General features: G+C 49.4%; 1 protein-coding gene across 1 annotated transcript in view; it reads left to right on the forward strand.

The window, feature by feature from the left end:
* The window catches only part of DOC2B (double C2 domain beta), a 129,756-nt gene that overhangs the window by 25,374 nt on the left and 86,032 nt on the right, over nt 1–18,350 (forward strand). The window contains exon 2 of the mRNA XM_074974548.1: nt 4,116–4,195. Coding sequence (XP_074830649.1) covers nt 4,116–4,195 — 80 coding nt within the window. The remainder of the gene's footprint in view (nt 1–4,115; nt 4,196–18,350) is intronic.

Genomic DNA, 18,350 nt, shown 5'->3' on the forward strand with positions numbered 1-18,350 from the left:
AGCTGCGGGGGCGGTTCTTGTGGTGGTCGCGGGCAGTGTATGGAGACTTGCTGCCCTCCTCCCCACAAGGGGTGTGCAGAGACGTGCCAGCAGCAACTGACCGCAGACGCTTCTGGGAGCGGCATGGGGCCACGGCATGCAGGCAGCCTGCCTGAGCCCTGCTACGCTGCTGGCCGGGAGCCGCCTGTGGTAAGCTCCTCCCAGCCAGAGCCTGCACTTCGCACCCCGTCCCGCACCCCAAGCTCCTGCCCCGGCCCAGAGCCCCCTCCTGCACCCAAACTCCCTCCCAGACCTCGTACCCCCCCATTAATATAGTAGAAATGTGTGGCCCGTGACGACTTACCAGAATTTGTGGAGTGGCTCCCCCTGCAAAAATTCTTGCCCACCCCTGGCTTAGGTGATCCCTATAAAGGGCTGAGAGAACTCAGTTGAAGGGGGAGATGCTGGAGGTTTGCTTCTGTGGCTGGCCCTGGAGCAGATAGGGGTGCACAGGGCAAGGTCTCTGAGCCCCTGTAGCTTGTGGGGGTATGGGGATAGCTGTGTGGAGTGTTTTTAATTTATAGACCATGGTCTGAGGGGAGGGCCTGAAAGAGACTTGGGTTGAGGGAGGCAGGCCAGGAGAAGCTTTACAGGAACTAGAAGGGTACAGAGATTCAAGTGCATCTTATGCTATGCCTAGGAGGTTTGTATGGCAGGAGCGCTCTGAAAACTCACCCTGGGGTAGTTATTTATTCTAGTGATGGGCCAAAATCAGAACGGTTCATCCAAACCCTCACAGCTTGGAGATGTGGATAAATGACATCCAGATCCCAGGAACTCCAGTCTGGGTTTTGTGGAACAAAACTTGCTCTGAACAGATTTGGGGAGAAAATTACCCCCCAGTCACTGTACCATAATTATCCATTTGCTGCCCAGAAAGCTGTGGGACACTTTTTTCCCCATGACAAACCTCAGAAAGTGAGAGAAACTAGACTCGGGTGATGGGCGCACGAGGGGTTCATAGATAGCTAGACTGATGGAGGAGATTAGATTAGACTGGATGAAATAGAGCACAGAGCGTTTGGGAAACCTTGGAGAGCTTTGGCTGTTCTGAGCTCTCAGACTCTTGGATGCTTACCCAGGCCTCTTGGCTCTGCAGAATTAAACTGGAAACCGTGGTGTTTGGGTTGGAACCTGGGAGCTCGGCGGCACAGAAATGCTGAGCAATGTTACCCCTGATCTTGCTGTGTTCAGGGAAGCTTTCCCAGGTGCCTGGCTTCATTCAGACCTGGGCCCTCGTCTGCACACTAGGACTACACTGGGGCTGGTGTGCCTGAGCAGCCTTAACCCCAGAGGATTGGCTACAGGTCGCCTCAGCCTCTGGGAATCCTCGAGTGGTGTGAAGCCACCATAGTTACTCTTAGGGCCCTCCCTCCCTTCCATTGGCACAGGGTGGCTGGGAAACGGGGGTGAGACCAGGGCATCCTTATCCTCTGGCTGTCAGAACAGCTCCTTAGGGCTGTAAGCAACGTGGTTACCCATTGGCTGCTCTAATTTATGTTGGAAACTGGCCCAGCTCTCAGGTGGCTTCAGGACTGGGGGTAGGGGGATGTGCAAAGTGGGGTTTAGCTTACATGCACATATGTACACAGGTGCACAGGCATACATGGACTTGTGCTGAGAGCTGCTTGGCTGCATTAAGGGGCCTTACTGAAGTCCCTGGAGCTGCAGCTGCTCATGCCTGTTCTGGATTTTACCTATCACCTGCAGTTATCGTTGCCCTTGGGAGCCAGTAATCGATGATACAAGAGCCACACCCTGCAAACCTCAACACATGAAAGCTGCACGATATATGCTGTCCAGAGACAGGCCTGGAACAGAACCTCTCCCTAAAGACTGGGAGATCTCGGACCTGCTGTGCCCCACTAGTACTTTAGAGAAGGAGAAGGCTTTGGATTGCATGACTGAGAAGCCAGGAGATTTTCCGTTTATCAGCACCGCTGGGCATTTGCTGCCCTTGCTGGTTCCTAATGCCACTTGTGGTTGATAAAATGGGGATCAGTGGTCAAACAGCACCCTTAATGCAGCTAAGGCCTCTTGTGCAGGCCTGATCCCTGAGGGTATGTCTACGCTGCGTCTGGAGGTGAGCTTCTTGGCTCAGATCTACAGGCTTGTGCTGGCAGAGTTTGCATTAGCGTGCTAAAAATGGCTGTGTAAATGTTGCGGCTTGGGCTGGAGCCAAGCCTGGGGAGATGAGCCACAATGTCTACATAGCTATTTTTAGTATGCTAGCGCGAGCCCTGCTAGCACAAGGCTATGGCCCCGGGCTGGGCGGCTTGCTCCCAGATGCAGTGTAGACAAACCCTTCGTGATTTTCTTTTCATGGGCCCCAGTGATGGCAAACCCAGCTGGAAAAAGAGCAGCATTAGGAGGTGGCTGGCAAGAATGAGTTTGTTGGAGTAGATGAGGCCAGTGAGGTTGCAAGGGGAGGGGGAAGTGAGAGTAGGATCGGGCCCCCCTCAAAGGCAGCCGCTGTCATGGGTGTTAGTTTGCACCCATCTGCTACACCGACTGTTGAAGCTGCTGTGCAGCCAAGGTTATTCTGGGTTTCACTCGTTATTCTGGGTGATCGCAGATGGCAGCTCTGCGGTTCTATCAGCTGGTCTCCCATTTTCTCAGCTGCAAGGAATGCTTGGGGCCAAACAAGGCAAGCAAATTCCCATAGCTGTGGGTCAGTTGCAAACTGCCAGCCCTCGCGATGCAATGGTAAAGCACATCTTTCTTTCCCTGAGGGTGGAAGGGTGTGCTTGCTAGCCCACCGACTCCCAAAGGTCGGGAACGATTGTTTGTTGTTGTATTGTGTGTTCACTACCGGCCCCGCACTGTAATATTCAGGCACCTTGACCTAAATTGAAAGTGCATCCAGTGTCCCGTCAAGGGCTGGAGCCAGTTCCCACAGCACTTGCTCAACGCTCGCGGGAACAGCAAGAGTGTCATGGTCTGGGAGGGGCCTGGCAATCAGCGGACAGGGGGATTTTGTCTGCAGTTCCCGCTTTGGCCACTAAAGTCTGCTTGTCGAGCAGGGGGCTGTGGTAGCTGCTGCCCGCAGTCTCTGTTTGCTCTGAGCAGGGCACCCTCCAGTAGTGAGAGCACAGCGGAGCTGCCCCCTGACACTGAGCTCAGCAGCAGCTGCCCTTTCTCTCCGTTACACTGCAGTAAGTTGGGGGGATCCCAGCAGGGTGCCTCCCCTGTTTGCCTCCTGCACAGAAGCCTCCCCTTGGTGGGAGTGGGGCTGGGGTAAATCTGGAACATGGGATTGGGGGGGGCAGTGGAGCTGGCTCTTTGTTGGAACCTGGGAGGAAGGCAGGGTGGGGGGTACAGCTGAAGCCTGCCAAGGAGTGGGATTGTAGGGTGGCTGGACCCTGCCAAGGTTGGGTGTGAAGGAGGTGGGGGCTGTTGGGGCGGGGGAGTGAGGAGTAGGATCGGGGTGGCAGGAGCTGAAGGCTGCCAGGGGTGGGCGGAATCAAATGGGTGGAGAATTAGCAGTTACATTATGTTAGCCAAATTCAGCCATGGCACAGGTGGGCAGAGCTCCCATTACGATGGAGGGGTGCTATGCCCGCTTGGTGTGGGTTGAACTTGTGCCATAATACGCAGTGTTACAGGAAAGAAGGATTGGGACTTATTCCCAGTCCAGCAGGGGTGACCAGCCATCCTGCAAGGGAGACGGCTTTATGAGAGTGGGAGCTCAGTTTCCTAGACCCAGCTGAGGATGTCCATGGCCTTGGGCGTGGGTGGCTGAAAGCATCAGTGTCTTAAGTGTGATTGTATGTGCTAGTGTCCGATCTGGTTCCAATGGGAGTTTCGTGAATTGCTCCTTGGAGTTGTACGTGTCTGGTCCGATTGTCAAAAGTGCTGAGCACCCACCGTGAGTTCAGCGGCACCTGGGATTGGTCAGCACCTCTGACAATCAGGCCCTGAGTTTGCAGGCTATTTTACACCAGGCTTGTAGCGAAATCTTTTGCATCTCCCTGGTCCCTTTCCCCAGCAGTCCTCCACTTTATTCCCCTTTAGTGAGAGTAAAAACAGCATTTGCTGGGCAGCTCACATTAACAAGGCTCTTTTGTCTTTTTCAGCTACGCTGGGAACACTAGATTTCAGTTTGCTGTACGACCAAGAAAACAATGCTCTCCACTGCACAATCAATAAAGCCAAGGTATGTCTCAATGCTAGTCTACAAGCAGCAAGAATTAAATATGCATAGATCTAATGACCTCTACTCTGGCTCCTATCTGTTACGGAGACAGTGACTCGTAGATCTGTAATAAGCAATAGGCTGTGATGCTCTGTGAATTTCCATTGCACGGGCTGCAGCTAAATCCCTGGAGTTCTAGGTTCTCTCTTTTGAAGTATTTGCTAAAATTAAAATGCAATGTGGGAGTGGTGCAGGGGCTGAACATGCTGTGGCATTCATGGGAGAGTGGGTGGTTAGATGGCTGGTCTCCCTCCAATCTCCAGGGCAGCACTGAGGGGTTTCAGATCCGAGTTGAAGGGAGAAAGGAGCGGGGAGGATGAGTAGCTATCCCTCGCCTTGATCTATCACTGTCTCTCTATCTTGCTTTCCTTTACCCTCATCTCCCTCTCTTTTTTCTTCTGGCCTCATCTCAACTCGTTCCTTTTCCTGCTTCCCTCCTCCTCTTTCTGTTTGTGTTTTTGATGCTCCTGTATATCTTTTCTTTCCTTTGCCCCCTGGTCTATGAAAGATTTCTATGGGTTTGACTCTCATCCCATAGCATTTTCTGATGTTAATCACCCCACTGGCCAATGGCCCTCTGCTGATTCAGCCCTTCAGGAGGTAGGACTCATTGACAAGCAGTGATATGTCCAATGGTGCTGACTTGGCAGAGAAAAAGATCAGTGGACTCGCAAAAGCTGATACTTAGGTTGTTCCTGCTGGGACATGTGATGCCTTTGGCAGGTATCCCATAGAATCCAGTTCATGGGTAGGTGCTCATTGACCCTTCCTGTACTGTACAGCACCTCAGTTGAGTTGAGATGCATTGAGCTGCCACGATCCCACCGTGGCAGAGACAAGCTATGCTACTGGCAAGCCCAGGGAATGTACAATTTAGAAGTAGGGGGGAGTAGGTGGAGATCTCAAAGTAGATGGGATCTAGTGTATCCTATGCGAACAACAAATCCGGTTGCTTAAACTTTTGATTTGTCTGTTTTCAGAGGTAGGAAGTGCTGTTGGCATAGTCACTGGGCCTGTTCTTAGTCTGAATTTGCCTTCACAACCCTATCTAACCCCTGGCCTCTTTCAAAAGATTCCTCATATGATGGAGTGGCTTGAGTTAAAACCTCTTAGCTCAAATCTTGAGACAGTTCATGGCCAACTGGAGTAGCTAGGCCATCGGTATTGACAGCAACATTGCCCTGCTTAGCATCATGCAAGCAGGCCCAGATTCTCAGCTGGTGTAAATTGACATCCATGGAGAGAGACCCATTTAGGCCATCTGGTCCCTAGGTGCCTGGATTTTCCTGTGGTGTGTGAAGAAGCTGTGAAATGGCAGTGTACAGATATGAGCAAGAGCAGGGATGGTTCAGTGATTAGGCCACTAGATGGGTTCAGTTCCATTGCAGTGAAACCCCTACCGTTCTCATGTGCAAGTAACTGGAGGAGGAGGGTAGGTGTCTTTGCAGGTTCAGAATTCCCACCCAAGGATCCTAACAGTGGCTCTGCTATTCCAGTCACCACTTGCGCCAGCCCATGCAGCCCTTCCCCAGCTCCCCGCCCTCTGGCTTTGTTGTTCTCGTTGTGGCATTTTCAGAGAGAGATTGATGGCCATGTGCTTTTAATGGTTTTTAAACTAGCGCATCGAGGAGATGGTTAGAGCTATTTATACCAAAAAAAAAAAAAAAAAGAGAGAGAGAGAGAGAGCTAGAGAGAGACCAATCCAACATTATGATTATTTACTTGACGCTGTGACCGGCTGTCAGTTTATAAACGGCTCTGTTAAATGCTGCTAATCATTGCCACAAAGCACTCTGCCTCAGTGCCTTTGCTGTCAGGGTAATTGAAGCGATTAGGTTTTTATGCTCATTTTGGAGCAGAAACTGCCTACTTAGGGCCTGATTCTGTTCCTGCCGAAGTCGATGAGAAAGGCGATCAGTAGGTTTTGTGAGAGGACTATGATAGCCAAGCCTAGAGCAGTGCAATAAATAATCCAGTAAAGACGACGGTGACAAGCTGGCTAGGGGTATGCCACCAAAGATGGTGGCTGGGATAAGTGAAATTGTTGCCTTCTCTCTACCGTTCCATTTAACTCCTGGGGGTCAGTGTCTGCAGGCAAACTAGGGCTCAGTTGTGATCACAGTAGGGATGAATTTGGCCTCCTACTGGGTGCCATTGGTCAGTACATTGTCAGCATATTAGTTAAACTGCCTGCGCCCGAGCAGGGGGCCATTTCAAACAGCTGGCAGCCTAGAAAGAGCATCTCGAGAGAGGATAGATTTTCTCCGTATTGCAGCTGATTGCTGCTCTGTAGAGTGGAGGAGAATGTTGTTTATGATTTCCTGCCTGCCTCCTTTGATTGAAGGTGATGAGATTTTCACAGATGGAGGGAGTTAATCCCTGCTGTGAGGAGCACAGGGTCTGAAAGGGGACAGTGCCAGAGTGCTAACTTCCTAGTACAAGCAGCTCTTGGGCATCCATTGCAAGTTGAATCTGCCTCGTGGTTGCCAAAAGGAATGAGTTAGTCTCCCAGGAGTAAGTGGCGAAGTGGGAATGAAAATAATGGGAATTGTTTTATAATATTCTCCCCACTCAAGCCTGATAAGGTTATTTATTTGTACTTTATGGTCATGGGCCAGAACCTCATTGTTCTTGGAGCTGTACAGATGGAACAAAAAGATGGTCTCTGCCCGAAAGAGCTTACAGTCTTAAGCAGGATGTCTTCTGGCTGACAAGGATCTAGGATAGCAGGACCTCATTTAAGGTGTGAATCTGGCAGGATTGTCCCTTGTAATCTGGGCTATCCAGAGAACAGCCACCCTGCTATCTACCTATGGTATGCGTCCCATCCTTTGCTAGTCACCCAGCCTTACCTCTCAAACAGCTGCAGTGAAATCAAGTAACTCCCGGTATTCCTAACAAGTTGCCTCCCAAATTTTGCTTGATCCATTGTATGTGGTGCAGTGCTACATTTGTTCTGTCAGCTTTAAGTCAAAATGACAAGAAAATACAGCTTCCTGAAGCACTGAGGAGGTAGATTTTGACCCTAAGAAAAACACTGGGAAGGAAAAGGTCTTAATTTCATCCTGCAGGTGGATATTCTATGAACGTGTCAGATGATACGTGTTGCTTCAGCACTGTGCATAGTGGAGCAGTGCTGTGTCTTTCTGGACAAAGGCGACGATCCGCCCTGTGCACAGAACATGCCCAGATATTGTACCCGCTATGCCATCTCCAGCTCTAAAATCAGTTTTCCCCTCAACGTGATAGGCATCAGAATTACTGCCTCCCTCCTTAAAGAAACCTCCTCTTAAACTCTGGGTCGGAAGATGTCCTGTTGTCTAATCAATATCCCGTTTTTGATCCTCCAACACCTTTTTTTTAATATGAATGTGTAACATACAAGATGTTATTTGTCCCCCCTCCCCCCACAGCGTAAATGCTTGAGGCAGGGAAAAAAGAGAATGCGGTTGAATGAATCTCTGTGCTGTGTGAGTCAGGTGGCTGAATGGAAAGCATGGAGCTGCATTCCTGTAGCTGTAGAGGCAGAGTTCGGGGTGGTATTATAGATCAATAAGAGAAATGAATGGTGGGATTTCTTTTCCTGTCCTCCTAGCCATAGTGAGTGAATTTAAAATGCTGACGCTCAAGCAGTCCTCATTGTCAGGCTGCTCCGTTGGTTTATTTAGAGAGCTGTGCTGAGGAGGATATTTATAATTGGGTTTGTAGTGGGAGGAAGACAAGGAGGAAGGAGACCTCAAGGCAGAGAGTGATATATACTGATGGTGAGACTGAAGGAGAAGTTGACACAATTTGCAGGTATGGGAGAGGGGAACCCATTCGTGTTCCAGAACAAAGCCATCTGGTAAGGACAGAACTTATTACCTGCCTGCTCAGTCTCTTTCAGCTCGTTCTGACAGCAGCCATTGCACTCTTTTACTGTTTCCTTTAGTGGCCATGGTTGGGTTTTTTTAGTTTTTCCTCTTCTTGATGCTGCTGCCCAGGCCTTATTCACCTGATCAGTGCAAAATGAGGCAGACCCAGCACACAGCTGGGCGTTGAAGGGGTAAAGACAGACACACGTGAAGCCCGAAGTTACCAGCTATGAGGACTGATTTGTCTATAGAGCTCATCCCATATCCCCTGCTCGTGTCAATTGGCACAGGTTCATTGGAATCAGTGGGCTCAGATCCCCAACTTGTGTAAGTCAGCACTGCTCCATTGGAGCCAGTGAGCCAGATTCGCAGCTGGTGTGAACTGATGTCGCTCCCATGTGGCGTTTCAGCACAACCATAATACAGACAAAGAAGAATAAACCCTCAGGTGCGTCTGTGAAACCAGCCCAAACTCCAGGCCATTTGAGGTGCCCCCATTGTTAGGAAGTGCCACAGCCATCCTGCCTGGCGAGGCAGCTGGAAGGGACCCACCTGCAAACTGCAAAAGGCAGGCCTTGTCTACAGGTGGAAATTGACTGGAATAGCCACTGCAGAGTCATGTCCTGTGTGAACACTCTCCTTCCTGAATAGCTGTAGCTATTTAGATTCACCCCCTGCCTTATTCTGGAATCAGTTCTCCATGTGGACAAAACCACAGCGAAAACAAAAGGTTTCATTGTCATTGGCCGCGGAGAAGAGCAGTTGTGCCTGTGACCAGCCAAGAGTGGCACAGCATAGGCCATTCCCCGCCTGCTGTCAAGTTGCCATGACCTTAGATGGGCTCTTTGATAACTGAACAGGGCCTGTTAAGTCTGGAAAGTGCTTTTGATCTTACCATCATCTCTCCACAGGACTCAACTCCCTGTACCAAATTAAGCCCATCCCAAATCACAGAGGGTTTGTTTTTCCTAGCCTGTCTTGGATCTGAAACAGAGGGGTTTGCTTCCCCCCAACTGATCTTGTGGAACCGTTAGCTGGGCAAAAAAGGATTCAGAGCCATTTTAATTTATGCTGAAGGCTGTATAAAAATATGGGCCCCATGGAATTTTTCCTATTTCTCTGGCTCTTGGCAGCTCTTGAGTACCAGCAATGACCCTTGTTTACACACAAAGGGAGACGCGCACAAAGCTGCCCTTCCATTTTCCCTGCATTGACCACTCTTCGGTTTGTGAGCTCATTGTACAATAATAAAGGAGAGTGAAACATGAGTGAATCTATTAAAATATGCTTCAGGAAAGGGGCAGTGTGCAGTGGGGCAAGACATAATGCACCCAACCAATCTCCTGTGGCTGGAACTTTCCTATCAAATGCATCAAATTACCTGCAGTCAGGGGCTCCCGGGAAGCCAAGTTTCAATAACTCTACTGGTCTGGAGCTGCTGCAGCTGCTCTTGGCATCCCACCTGAGGAAGCTCCCTTCGAGAGATGAAGCCTTGAAGCTGCCATTTTGCCCCTCTGGTTGATCCTGTGTGTTTGGGCTAGTGAGGGGCAAGAGGTTCACTCTGAATAAGCACCCCAATATCCGAATGCTGATTGACAGCTGATCCAAACTGCACAGAGTACCGTGGTCTGGGCTGACATTTTCTTGAGAACCAGTTGTCCAGGGACTTTGAAAAGCCCCAAGTGTCTGGGTGGGTTGGTCAGTGATCTCCTGGGAGGAGCCTTTCCTATGTAGCCTGATGCTTCTGTTTCCAGCCCCTTACTCCTGTGGCTGGGTCAGAAATAGCTTTGACTCATTTCCAGATAACTAGCCGTATCCTCCTGCTCCCTTAGAGTGGATTCATGCTTCCCCCTTCCACACCCTCCTTTGCTCTCTGCATGCACGACACTAGGTCCTTAGGAAGTGAGATTGAAGCAGTAGTCAGAACACCAGGATTAACAGGAGGGTTGAGGGAGGTGCCATCCTTTGGCCCCTGTGCAGGGAAGGCGTCCTGCTGTGGGTTGCCTGAAAGGATTCAGGTGTTGTGGGTGACGTGTAAGCTCTGTGGGGCAGGGATTGTCTCTTTATTCTGTCCCCTTTAATACAGGAGGCCTAGTGCCATCCTGTGAAATTCAGGCTTGGGGCGGGAGGGGGGGTGCGTTGGCAGGGAAGGCCCAGTAACTATACAGGCAGTGAAAGAGGCCAGATCCCCAGCCGTAGAAGGGCTCCCAGTGCCTCCATTCATGGACCCAGGGAGGAATGATGGTCTTCCCCAATGGCTATAGCTGGGGAGATGTCCCAGCTGCCTGCTCAATGAATTGCAGATACCCTGCTGGGCATCCTGGGACGACTCCCAGACATAAGCACTGCTCCACCAGAGTAAGGGTTGCAGATTCTCCTCTCCTATTATTCTCCTCCCTCCCTTGCTATGCTGTGGGGAGCTCCTGTTCTGATTAACATGAGGGATGCCCGTGCATCCGTATTTGTACTGCAGTCGCTGCTGGCAGCCTCAGTCAAGATTGGGGCCCTGTTGCGTTTGGTGCTGTACAGCACTGTGAATGGTGGGAATAGGCCTCTTGATCCTGGAAAATCACTTTAAAACTCAGCCTGTTTGTGCCATGACATTCAAACGTTACTGTTCTGTTTATTTCTATCCTTCTCTCACTCTCTCCACTTTTCTGTTTTATTTGTTGTGCGATCCATCCACTCTCATTTCATCTCTTGGCTGGGGAAAGCTGCCAAAACTCACTCACAGAAAGGTAAGGGTCAGGACCCCCATCTCCTAGATGTAGCTTTTATGTAGATGCAGAGATGTAAAACTAGATGTAGACTTAGAGCTGTAATCTAGTTGAGCTGCACCCAGAGCCTTGCTAATCGAGTTGAAAGGTGTGAGTGGTATTCGGTAATTAATTGCTCTGATAGCATTACAAATGCAGTTTGCTGGATTGACCCAGTGTGACTGTGTGTAGATATTGGGAGAACCTTCACGTTAAAGCTTGGCTTGGATAAAGCTAATGGAAAGGAGCATTCTCTTGACTGCCAAAGCTGCTGAAGCCTATTACAGGCTCCTGTCTGTGGCACTAATACGTATACGCTAGTCTTCCTGCACAGAGAGAGAGGGAGGCTGAGTATTAGCTGTGCTGAGATGTACAGGGTTAACAAACACATGCTGCACTTGGTAACAATTAAGGCTTCAGCAGGACACACCCCATTCTTCCCAAGCCTTTAAGTCCTGGAAATAAGTGGCTACATGGCAAGACTCTTGCATTCTTGGCACCTTCCAAGAGCCTGCAGTGCTGTCAAGTATGAATTCCAGCATGCCCTCAGGCTTCCATTTCCATCTCCAGTGCATATCCAAAAGCAGTGTGTACCCCCAGCATCATTCAACTCACATCCCAGTGAACTCACTGCTTTTACATCTGCTATCTCTCAATACATCATCAGCACAGCTGACTGTCACATACTCCATGCATTTGGGAGGTGCTGAGGTCACTGTTAAAGGTTTTGCCTTCGAGTGTGATCAAATCTAGACAGATTGTGAGAGAATTGGGGGCAGGGGAGGAACGGGTAAGTCGATAAGGAGGGAACCATTCGGATGATTTGTGTTTGTACAGCGCCTGGCATCTGGGCACTACCGCAATACAAATGAATAGTAATACCACCTTTGGCCAGGGCGATTGTTGGGACAACTCCGTGTATGTCCATTGGCATCAATGGGGGCTCCACCAGGGACGAGTCTAGTTTGTTGTCTCTCCAGCACGACACATCCTTGAGGCTACATCTCCGCTTTTACAGTCAGCATTTAGAAGCCTTCAGTATTTCATCTGCTCTTGGAACATGTCCCACCCCCTCTTAGATAAAAACTCCTTCCCCTTTGATCTGCTCCTGCTATTGTCTATTTATTTTGATCTTCTGCTGTTTTATATCTGTTTATGAGTATCTCCTGAGTCCTGATAACCGCTCCTCGCTGGGGCTAGGAGGTCCTGGCCTGCATTTACTGCAGGTTGAATCAAATAACGTGAGATGTATTGAACCCTATTGCTGGCAGTTCTTTCCTCTGCAGCCTTTGTCCATTGAACTCATTGGAAGGTTAGGCCATTCAGCCAGCACGGTGCATGTGTTCTGTGGTACATTTCCTGGTACAGGTTAGGGGGTTTGCTTTGTTATTATTTATTGACAGCGGGACCATCAGGATGCTCGGTGCTTTCCAGGGATTCAAGAAAAGGCACTACTGATTTCCAGGGGTTCCCAATGTAAACGTGCCGTGAGTTAGATAAATGGGAGGTTTGGGCAAGTGGAGAGGTGGAGGAAGGGTTTTCTGGGAGTTAGGCAGGACTAGGGCATGCTTAGATGCTAAGAGTCCTGAAGCTGCTTAATTTACAGTGGAAGCTCGGCAGGGTCCTTCATGGGTCCTGAATTGTGGGAGTGCGCAGATGGCTTAAAGTCCTCCCATTCCATCCCTTCCACCAGCTCAGGACGCGAGTAACTGTGAATCAGGCCTGTTGTGTTCTCAGTCATACAGAATGTGCCTCTCGGGAGGCAGCTCTGGCTGGACTAAGAGTCTCTCTTCCTCCATGTTCCACCCCTGCCTTCTGGCCTGTGTCTTGGGCAAGTCACTTCTTCTGCGGGCGGCTCAGTTTCTCCATCTGCAAAGTGAGATTCATAACGATACCAACTGGTCTTTGCAAAAGCGACTTGAGACGGATGGCTGAAAAGTGCCGCTTGGTGGCCAAGCGTCATTGTTATTGGCAATTAGATGGTAAAAACGCTCAACTCTTCCACAGAGCCTTCCAACTCGAGAGCTCCGCTTGTTTTGCATAGAACAGCCAAGTGTCACTGTCTCCATTATACAGGCAGGAGAAGTAAAGGACAGAGGGGGAAGTGACTCATCTGTAGGAGCTAGTGGAAATGTGAATAGATAGATAGATACCCGGGCACTGCTTGAGCATTTTAAAAAACAAAATAAATAAAAAGCGCTTTTGAGTGGTATCGTTTCCCAAAATGGCCTGTGGGCTAGATGGAATTTACTAGAGCGTGGGGCGGGGGGGTTGGGCAGAAAGTGAAATGAAAACCGGATAAACACTGCCGTTCCATCTGGCATTGCTCTCCCTGATGCCCCAATCCTGCAGGAAGCGCCACGCTGCCGCATGCAACCCCCACTGACTGAAGCGGGCCTCACGGGACCATACAAGCTTTCGCCAAGCTCTTTTCCTCCAGAAGTTCCAGCTCAGTGAGCTGGCCTCTGCACAGACCAGTCTCTCCTTAGTGTCTATAAATAAGACAAATGTTTAGAATGCGCCAGGTAACGAAGCCCCCTCCTTTCCCCGCACTCTGCAGACGGTTGTTTTTACTGTTGGAACTCAATTTGTGCCCACGTGGCAGGTGGAGAGGGATGGAGAGCAGTGTCCTGCAGACTCTTCTGGGCAAGTCAGGACACACAGCAACTTCTGGGCTCTGCTTGGCAAGAATTGAGTCACTATGGTTTCATCAGCAGGTGGTTTTTTTTTTCTTTTTTTCCTCTATTAGATTAAAAAGTTGCCAGAATGAATTAGAGAGTTGACTTCAGCAGGTTGTGCTTTGTATTGAGAGCACAGTTATGAATAGTTTATAAAGGATTAATAAATGATTAATAGCTGTTTAATTAAATAGTTAATCAGCTGACATAGAATCCAAGAGTCTAAACATCTAGAATACTTTCTACAGATGTCTTCCAGCCAGCTGGAATACAGACTGTTCAGGTCTGTAAGATGCTTGTAATGTCTAGCAATTGTTTATTAACACTTTCTCAGCTCTTTATAGATGTAACCTCAATATAAATTGTGAGCATTAAAGGAATTAGGCCATGATCCTGCAATTCTACTTAGATTGTTAGCTCTTTGAGCCAGTGTGTCTTTTTGTTCTGTGTGTGTCACCACCTAGCACAATGGGGTCCCTGTGTGGATCCCATTGCACGATTGGGGCCCTAGAAAATTATTGTTTTTAAAAGGAGATAGAAAAATAAAATGAGCAGAAACCTGAAGGTCCTATTCTCAGACAACAGTGGGTAGGAGTTGTCTGTCAGTCTGGAATATGGTCTTGGGACACAGTCATGATAAAAATCATAATTCCATTACCTTTGTCCTTGGTCGAGATGCATTGCTCATGGCTGTTCCATTCTAAGTGTGTGCATGCCCACGTGCACAGTCGTTGGTGTTTGCCTTAGCAGTATCCATTGGGTCAGCAGTGGCACCCTCTGGACTGCCACGATCATGCATTGGTGGTATATTAGGAGCTGCCGGCCCTATGCGCTCTCCGTTCCTTCTTATCCCCTCCCATGACAGTTGGTCAGAGAGTCTTGTCTTGCATTGCAAGAACATTAGCAGTTCTTAACAGCCCATTGTTATTCTCTTTGTATATAGTTCTTAGGTACTTAGTTAGCCATTTAGTTCAATGTTTGTTGTTAGTTTAATTGTTACAGTCGGGGCTGGACTTTGCCCTGGAGGGGGCATGCCCCGTTCCGGGCTTCAAACCATGTTGTTCATGCAACAGGCTGATGGCTGTTAGAGACCGCCTCTAACAGCAGCTGTTTGAAGTGCTTGGGGGAATCCCAAATAAAGGACAAGTACAGAATTTGCAAGAACTGTCCCAGAACTCAGAAGGAGCGGGATATCATCTTGAAGGCCCTCTTCATGGAGGCTGCACTCCACCCAGCGTCAGAGCCCTCTTGATTAGACTTCACTCCTAGCACCTTGGCGTTGGTGCAGCGCTCCCTGCCGGCACCAGGCTCTGTCTGGCACCATTCCCCCTCACCAGTGCCCAAAAAGCTAGAAAAGAAGAGGCTCCCCAGTGGTGTTTTAGGAGGGGAAGGGGGCTCAAGGGCAAAGGACCTAGCTCAGGGCACCCACCTGCCCCGGAGCTACAAGGCGGTACTGCTACAGTCGGACCCCCTAGCCCAATGAGGGATCCGACTCCTGGGAGTGGCAGGGGACCCTGGCTGCTATTGGGACCTTCAACACCCAAAGCTGCCCAGGCAGCCAACAACCTCATGGGCTTGCTGGTACCGCCAGCCATGGGACCCCTCCCCCAGAGAGCGGTGAAGCACCATCAGTTCCCGGATCACAGACATATATCCCCATCCCCACAACCTTGGTCTCTGGCCAGAAGACCCAGGTCTCCGGCACCACGCTCTCCTTCCACGAGGCATGGAACACCGGAATTGAGGCACCAGTCTCCATATTCTCGGTACCAGCCAGCATCTTGACAGAGATCCCCCCGGTGTAGGTCCCTATCGTCTAGACAATCTCCCAGGTGTCGGTCTTGCTGTTGCGGCACTGGTCTCCACTGCTCCGGTACCACTTGTTGGGCAGACGCCGCTCTCTGCCCCCTAGGCATTGGTCTCTGACAAAGGTCCTCCTGCAGACTCAGTCTTCCACAGCCCCGCCTTGGTCACCGGAAGGGGAATGGTCCGAGTCGGAGCCAGAGTTCAGCCCCTCGCTGAGAAGAGGATCCCCATTGGCCCCAGAAACTGGCCCAGCATCCACCACGGCATCGGTGTGGAAGCAGGGCCAGTGGCCTGCTCAATGGCCTTTTGGAACCCTTGAGGTGTGCCCATGATGCCTGTTCCATATTCCCACTACTCCTCCCTGGCCACCTCAGACAAACCATCTCCAGCATTTTGAGGTTACACTCCCATCACATTCCAGGATCCATCCTCCTGTTTTTTCCTCAATCAACTGCTCCCCTTTTGGTCGGCATATTCACAAGTAACTTTGGACCGTTGGGTGCTTGACATAATATCTTCGAGTTGCACTCTACAGTTCTGGCCAGACCTGCTGTCTCAGAACCAGGGCAGCCTTCTGCACTCAAATCTGGCAGTGTTGCACCTGATGGCTTGGCTGCTGCATGGTTGAATGCGGAGGAACAGGAATGCTCGGCCCATGCCCAACAAGTCCTGTTGGGGAGCAAAAAGCCCTCCTCCAGGGCGACCTACATGGCCAAATGGAAGCAGTTTATGTGCCGGACCTTGGACCAAGATATTCAGCCTGTGCGGGCCTCACTGCAGTCAATCCTGGACTACCTTCTGCATTTCAAGCTCCAGGATCTGTCTCTTTCATCTATTAAGGTCCACTTGGCCACCATTTTGGCCTTCCAGCTTCTGCTTCGGGGGAGGGGGGGGTTGACTTTCACTCAGGACATGGCAGTCAGGTTTCTCAAGGATCTGGCGCATCTTTACTCCCACGGCCAGGACACCATCCCTAAGGCAAAAATCTTCGACGACTGTGCATGTGGGCGCGCACGCACCTAGAAGGGAATGGACATGAGCAATGCATCTCGAAGAACAGCAGTTACGAAAGGTAGGTCACCATTTTTTACTGCAGATGTTTTAGATTATTAGAACTGAAATGCGTTTTGCAGATTTGAATATTGAAGAAGCTCAAATAGCGCAGTGGTGCCATTAGGGTTACATGCGTTATGGTAGCTGTTGGGGCCCAGCTCAGATCTTGGCCCCATTGTGCTGGATGCAGCATACACACATAGTATGAGACAGTTCCTGCCCCAAACTGCTAACAGGCTAAACAGACAAGAAGGGTGGGAGAAGGGAACCTATGGCAGTGGTGAATTAGGCCCTTTGATGCCACCTGGACAGCCTTGGTAGATGGATTTCCCCTTCTCTCCTGCGTCGGGTCTGCCCCTTTGGCTCTCTGCAAGGATCCAAACTCCAGCACTTCCAGGCGGCGAAGAATGGGTGTCTAGTCAGGAGAAGCAGCACGTCTTGGATTCAGGAACTCCTCTCTTCCACTCCTGCTCTTGTAGCTGATTTGCAGTGTCACTTTAGGTGCCTAAAGTTGGGTTCCTAAATCCATAATGGGTGGCTTGATTTTTCAGAGCTGCTGTGAACTATGGGAAGCTGGGGGTCCTCAGTTCCTTTGGAAATTAGGCCTGTTCTTTACATGCCTAATTGTGGATTTGGGTGCCAAACAGTTGAGCCTTCCCATCTCCATGCCTCAGTTTCCCCAGCTGTTGAATGGGGAGAACAGCACACACCCACCTCGCACGGATTTTGTGCAAAGGAATTCCAGTTTGTAAAAGAGCTTTGAAAATGCAAAGCACTTTCTGAGAGCTGAGCATGATTCCAAATGTATTAGCAGAGGGCGTTGGAGGATGGAGGTAGTAAAAGATCTGGGTCGAGAGAGCAAGGAATGCTCTCAGTCCAGATCTGTCTGTCTGATTTTAGAGGATGAGTCACTCACCAGCACTCCAGGGGGCTCTGCATTCTAATTTAATTTTAAATGAAGCTGCTTAAACATTTTAAAAACCTTATTTACTTTACATACAACAATAGTTTAGTTATATAGTGTAGACTTATAGAAAGAGACCTTCTAAAAATGTTAAAATGTATTACTGGCACGCGAAACCTTAAATTAGAGTGAATAAATGAAGACCCGGCACACCACTTCTGAAAGGTTGCCAACCCCTGCTGTAGAATATAACAGAGAGTTATACCCCTGCTATAGAAATTCTTTTGGGTGGCTCAGTAGAAAGGATATAGTTCTATGTTAAATTCTATACAACCCTATTGGTTTCATTGCTATTAAATGCCATAGAATTTTTTCCTAAGTGTTGGCCTTTCTAGTCTTGTTTCTCCTCCAGGACAGTGGTCACTGTCTTGATGCTTCAGAGGGAGACCCATTCATCCCTATTGTGAACCTTGTTATTTCTGCCATGCTGGAGAAGAGATTGAATTCCTTTCTGATCTTTGCAGCCCAGCAGCTCACACCCTGAAGCACGAGCTCTGATGATGAGCCTTATCTTAGCATGCATAGCCACAGATGTTCTTGATGGTTATAAAAATTATCCAGCTTTTTCTCAATGCTCAGTAGGGTTACTGTTGTTTGCTTAAGCCGATGGGACTGTTCCATTTGATGAGGCACCAAATGCTGTTCCTATATTTTCAGATAAGTTTATTTATGAAACACGTACATCAGCAGAAAAAGCGGATCCAAACAGCTGCACTTGCCTTAAATAGATGCCAAGCTTTGTGCCAGCAAAGGGTTTTTCATTCATTCACTTTTATCTCATTAGGATCCATCTTCTCATGGCTGCCTCCTCATCGGTTCCACCTTCAATTACCCCACAGTAAATTCAGTGAGAGTCACTCTGAATTCACACTGGGTAAATGAGAGCAGAATGTGCTCCCCTGTGTATAGACTCCAGTCAGTGTTTGATGAGGAGAGGGTTAACACACTCTCTCCTTGAACAGAGGAAAGACCATATGAGCCCAGCTGTAGTGAATCAGGCAATTG

This window comes from Natator depressus, chromosome 17 (assembly GCF_965152275.1).
Source record: "Natator depressus isolate rNatDep1 chromosome 17, rNatDep2.hap1, whole genome shotgun sequence".
NCBI classification, from domain to species: domain Eukaryota; kingdom Metazoa; phylum Chordata; order Testudines; family Cheloniidae; genus Natator; species Natator depressus.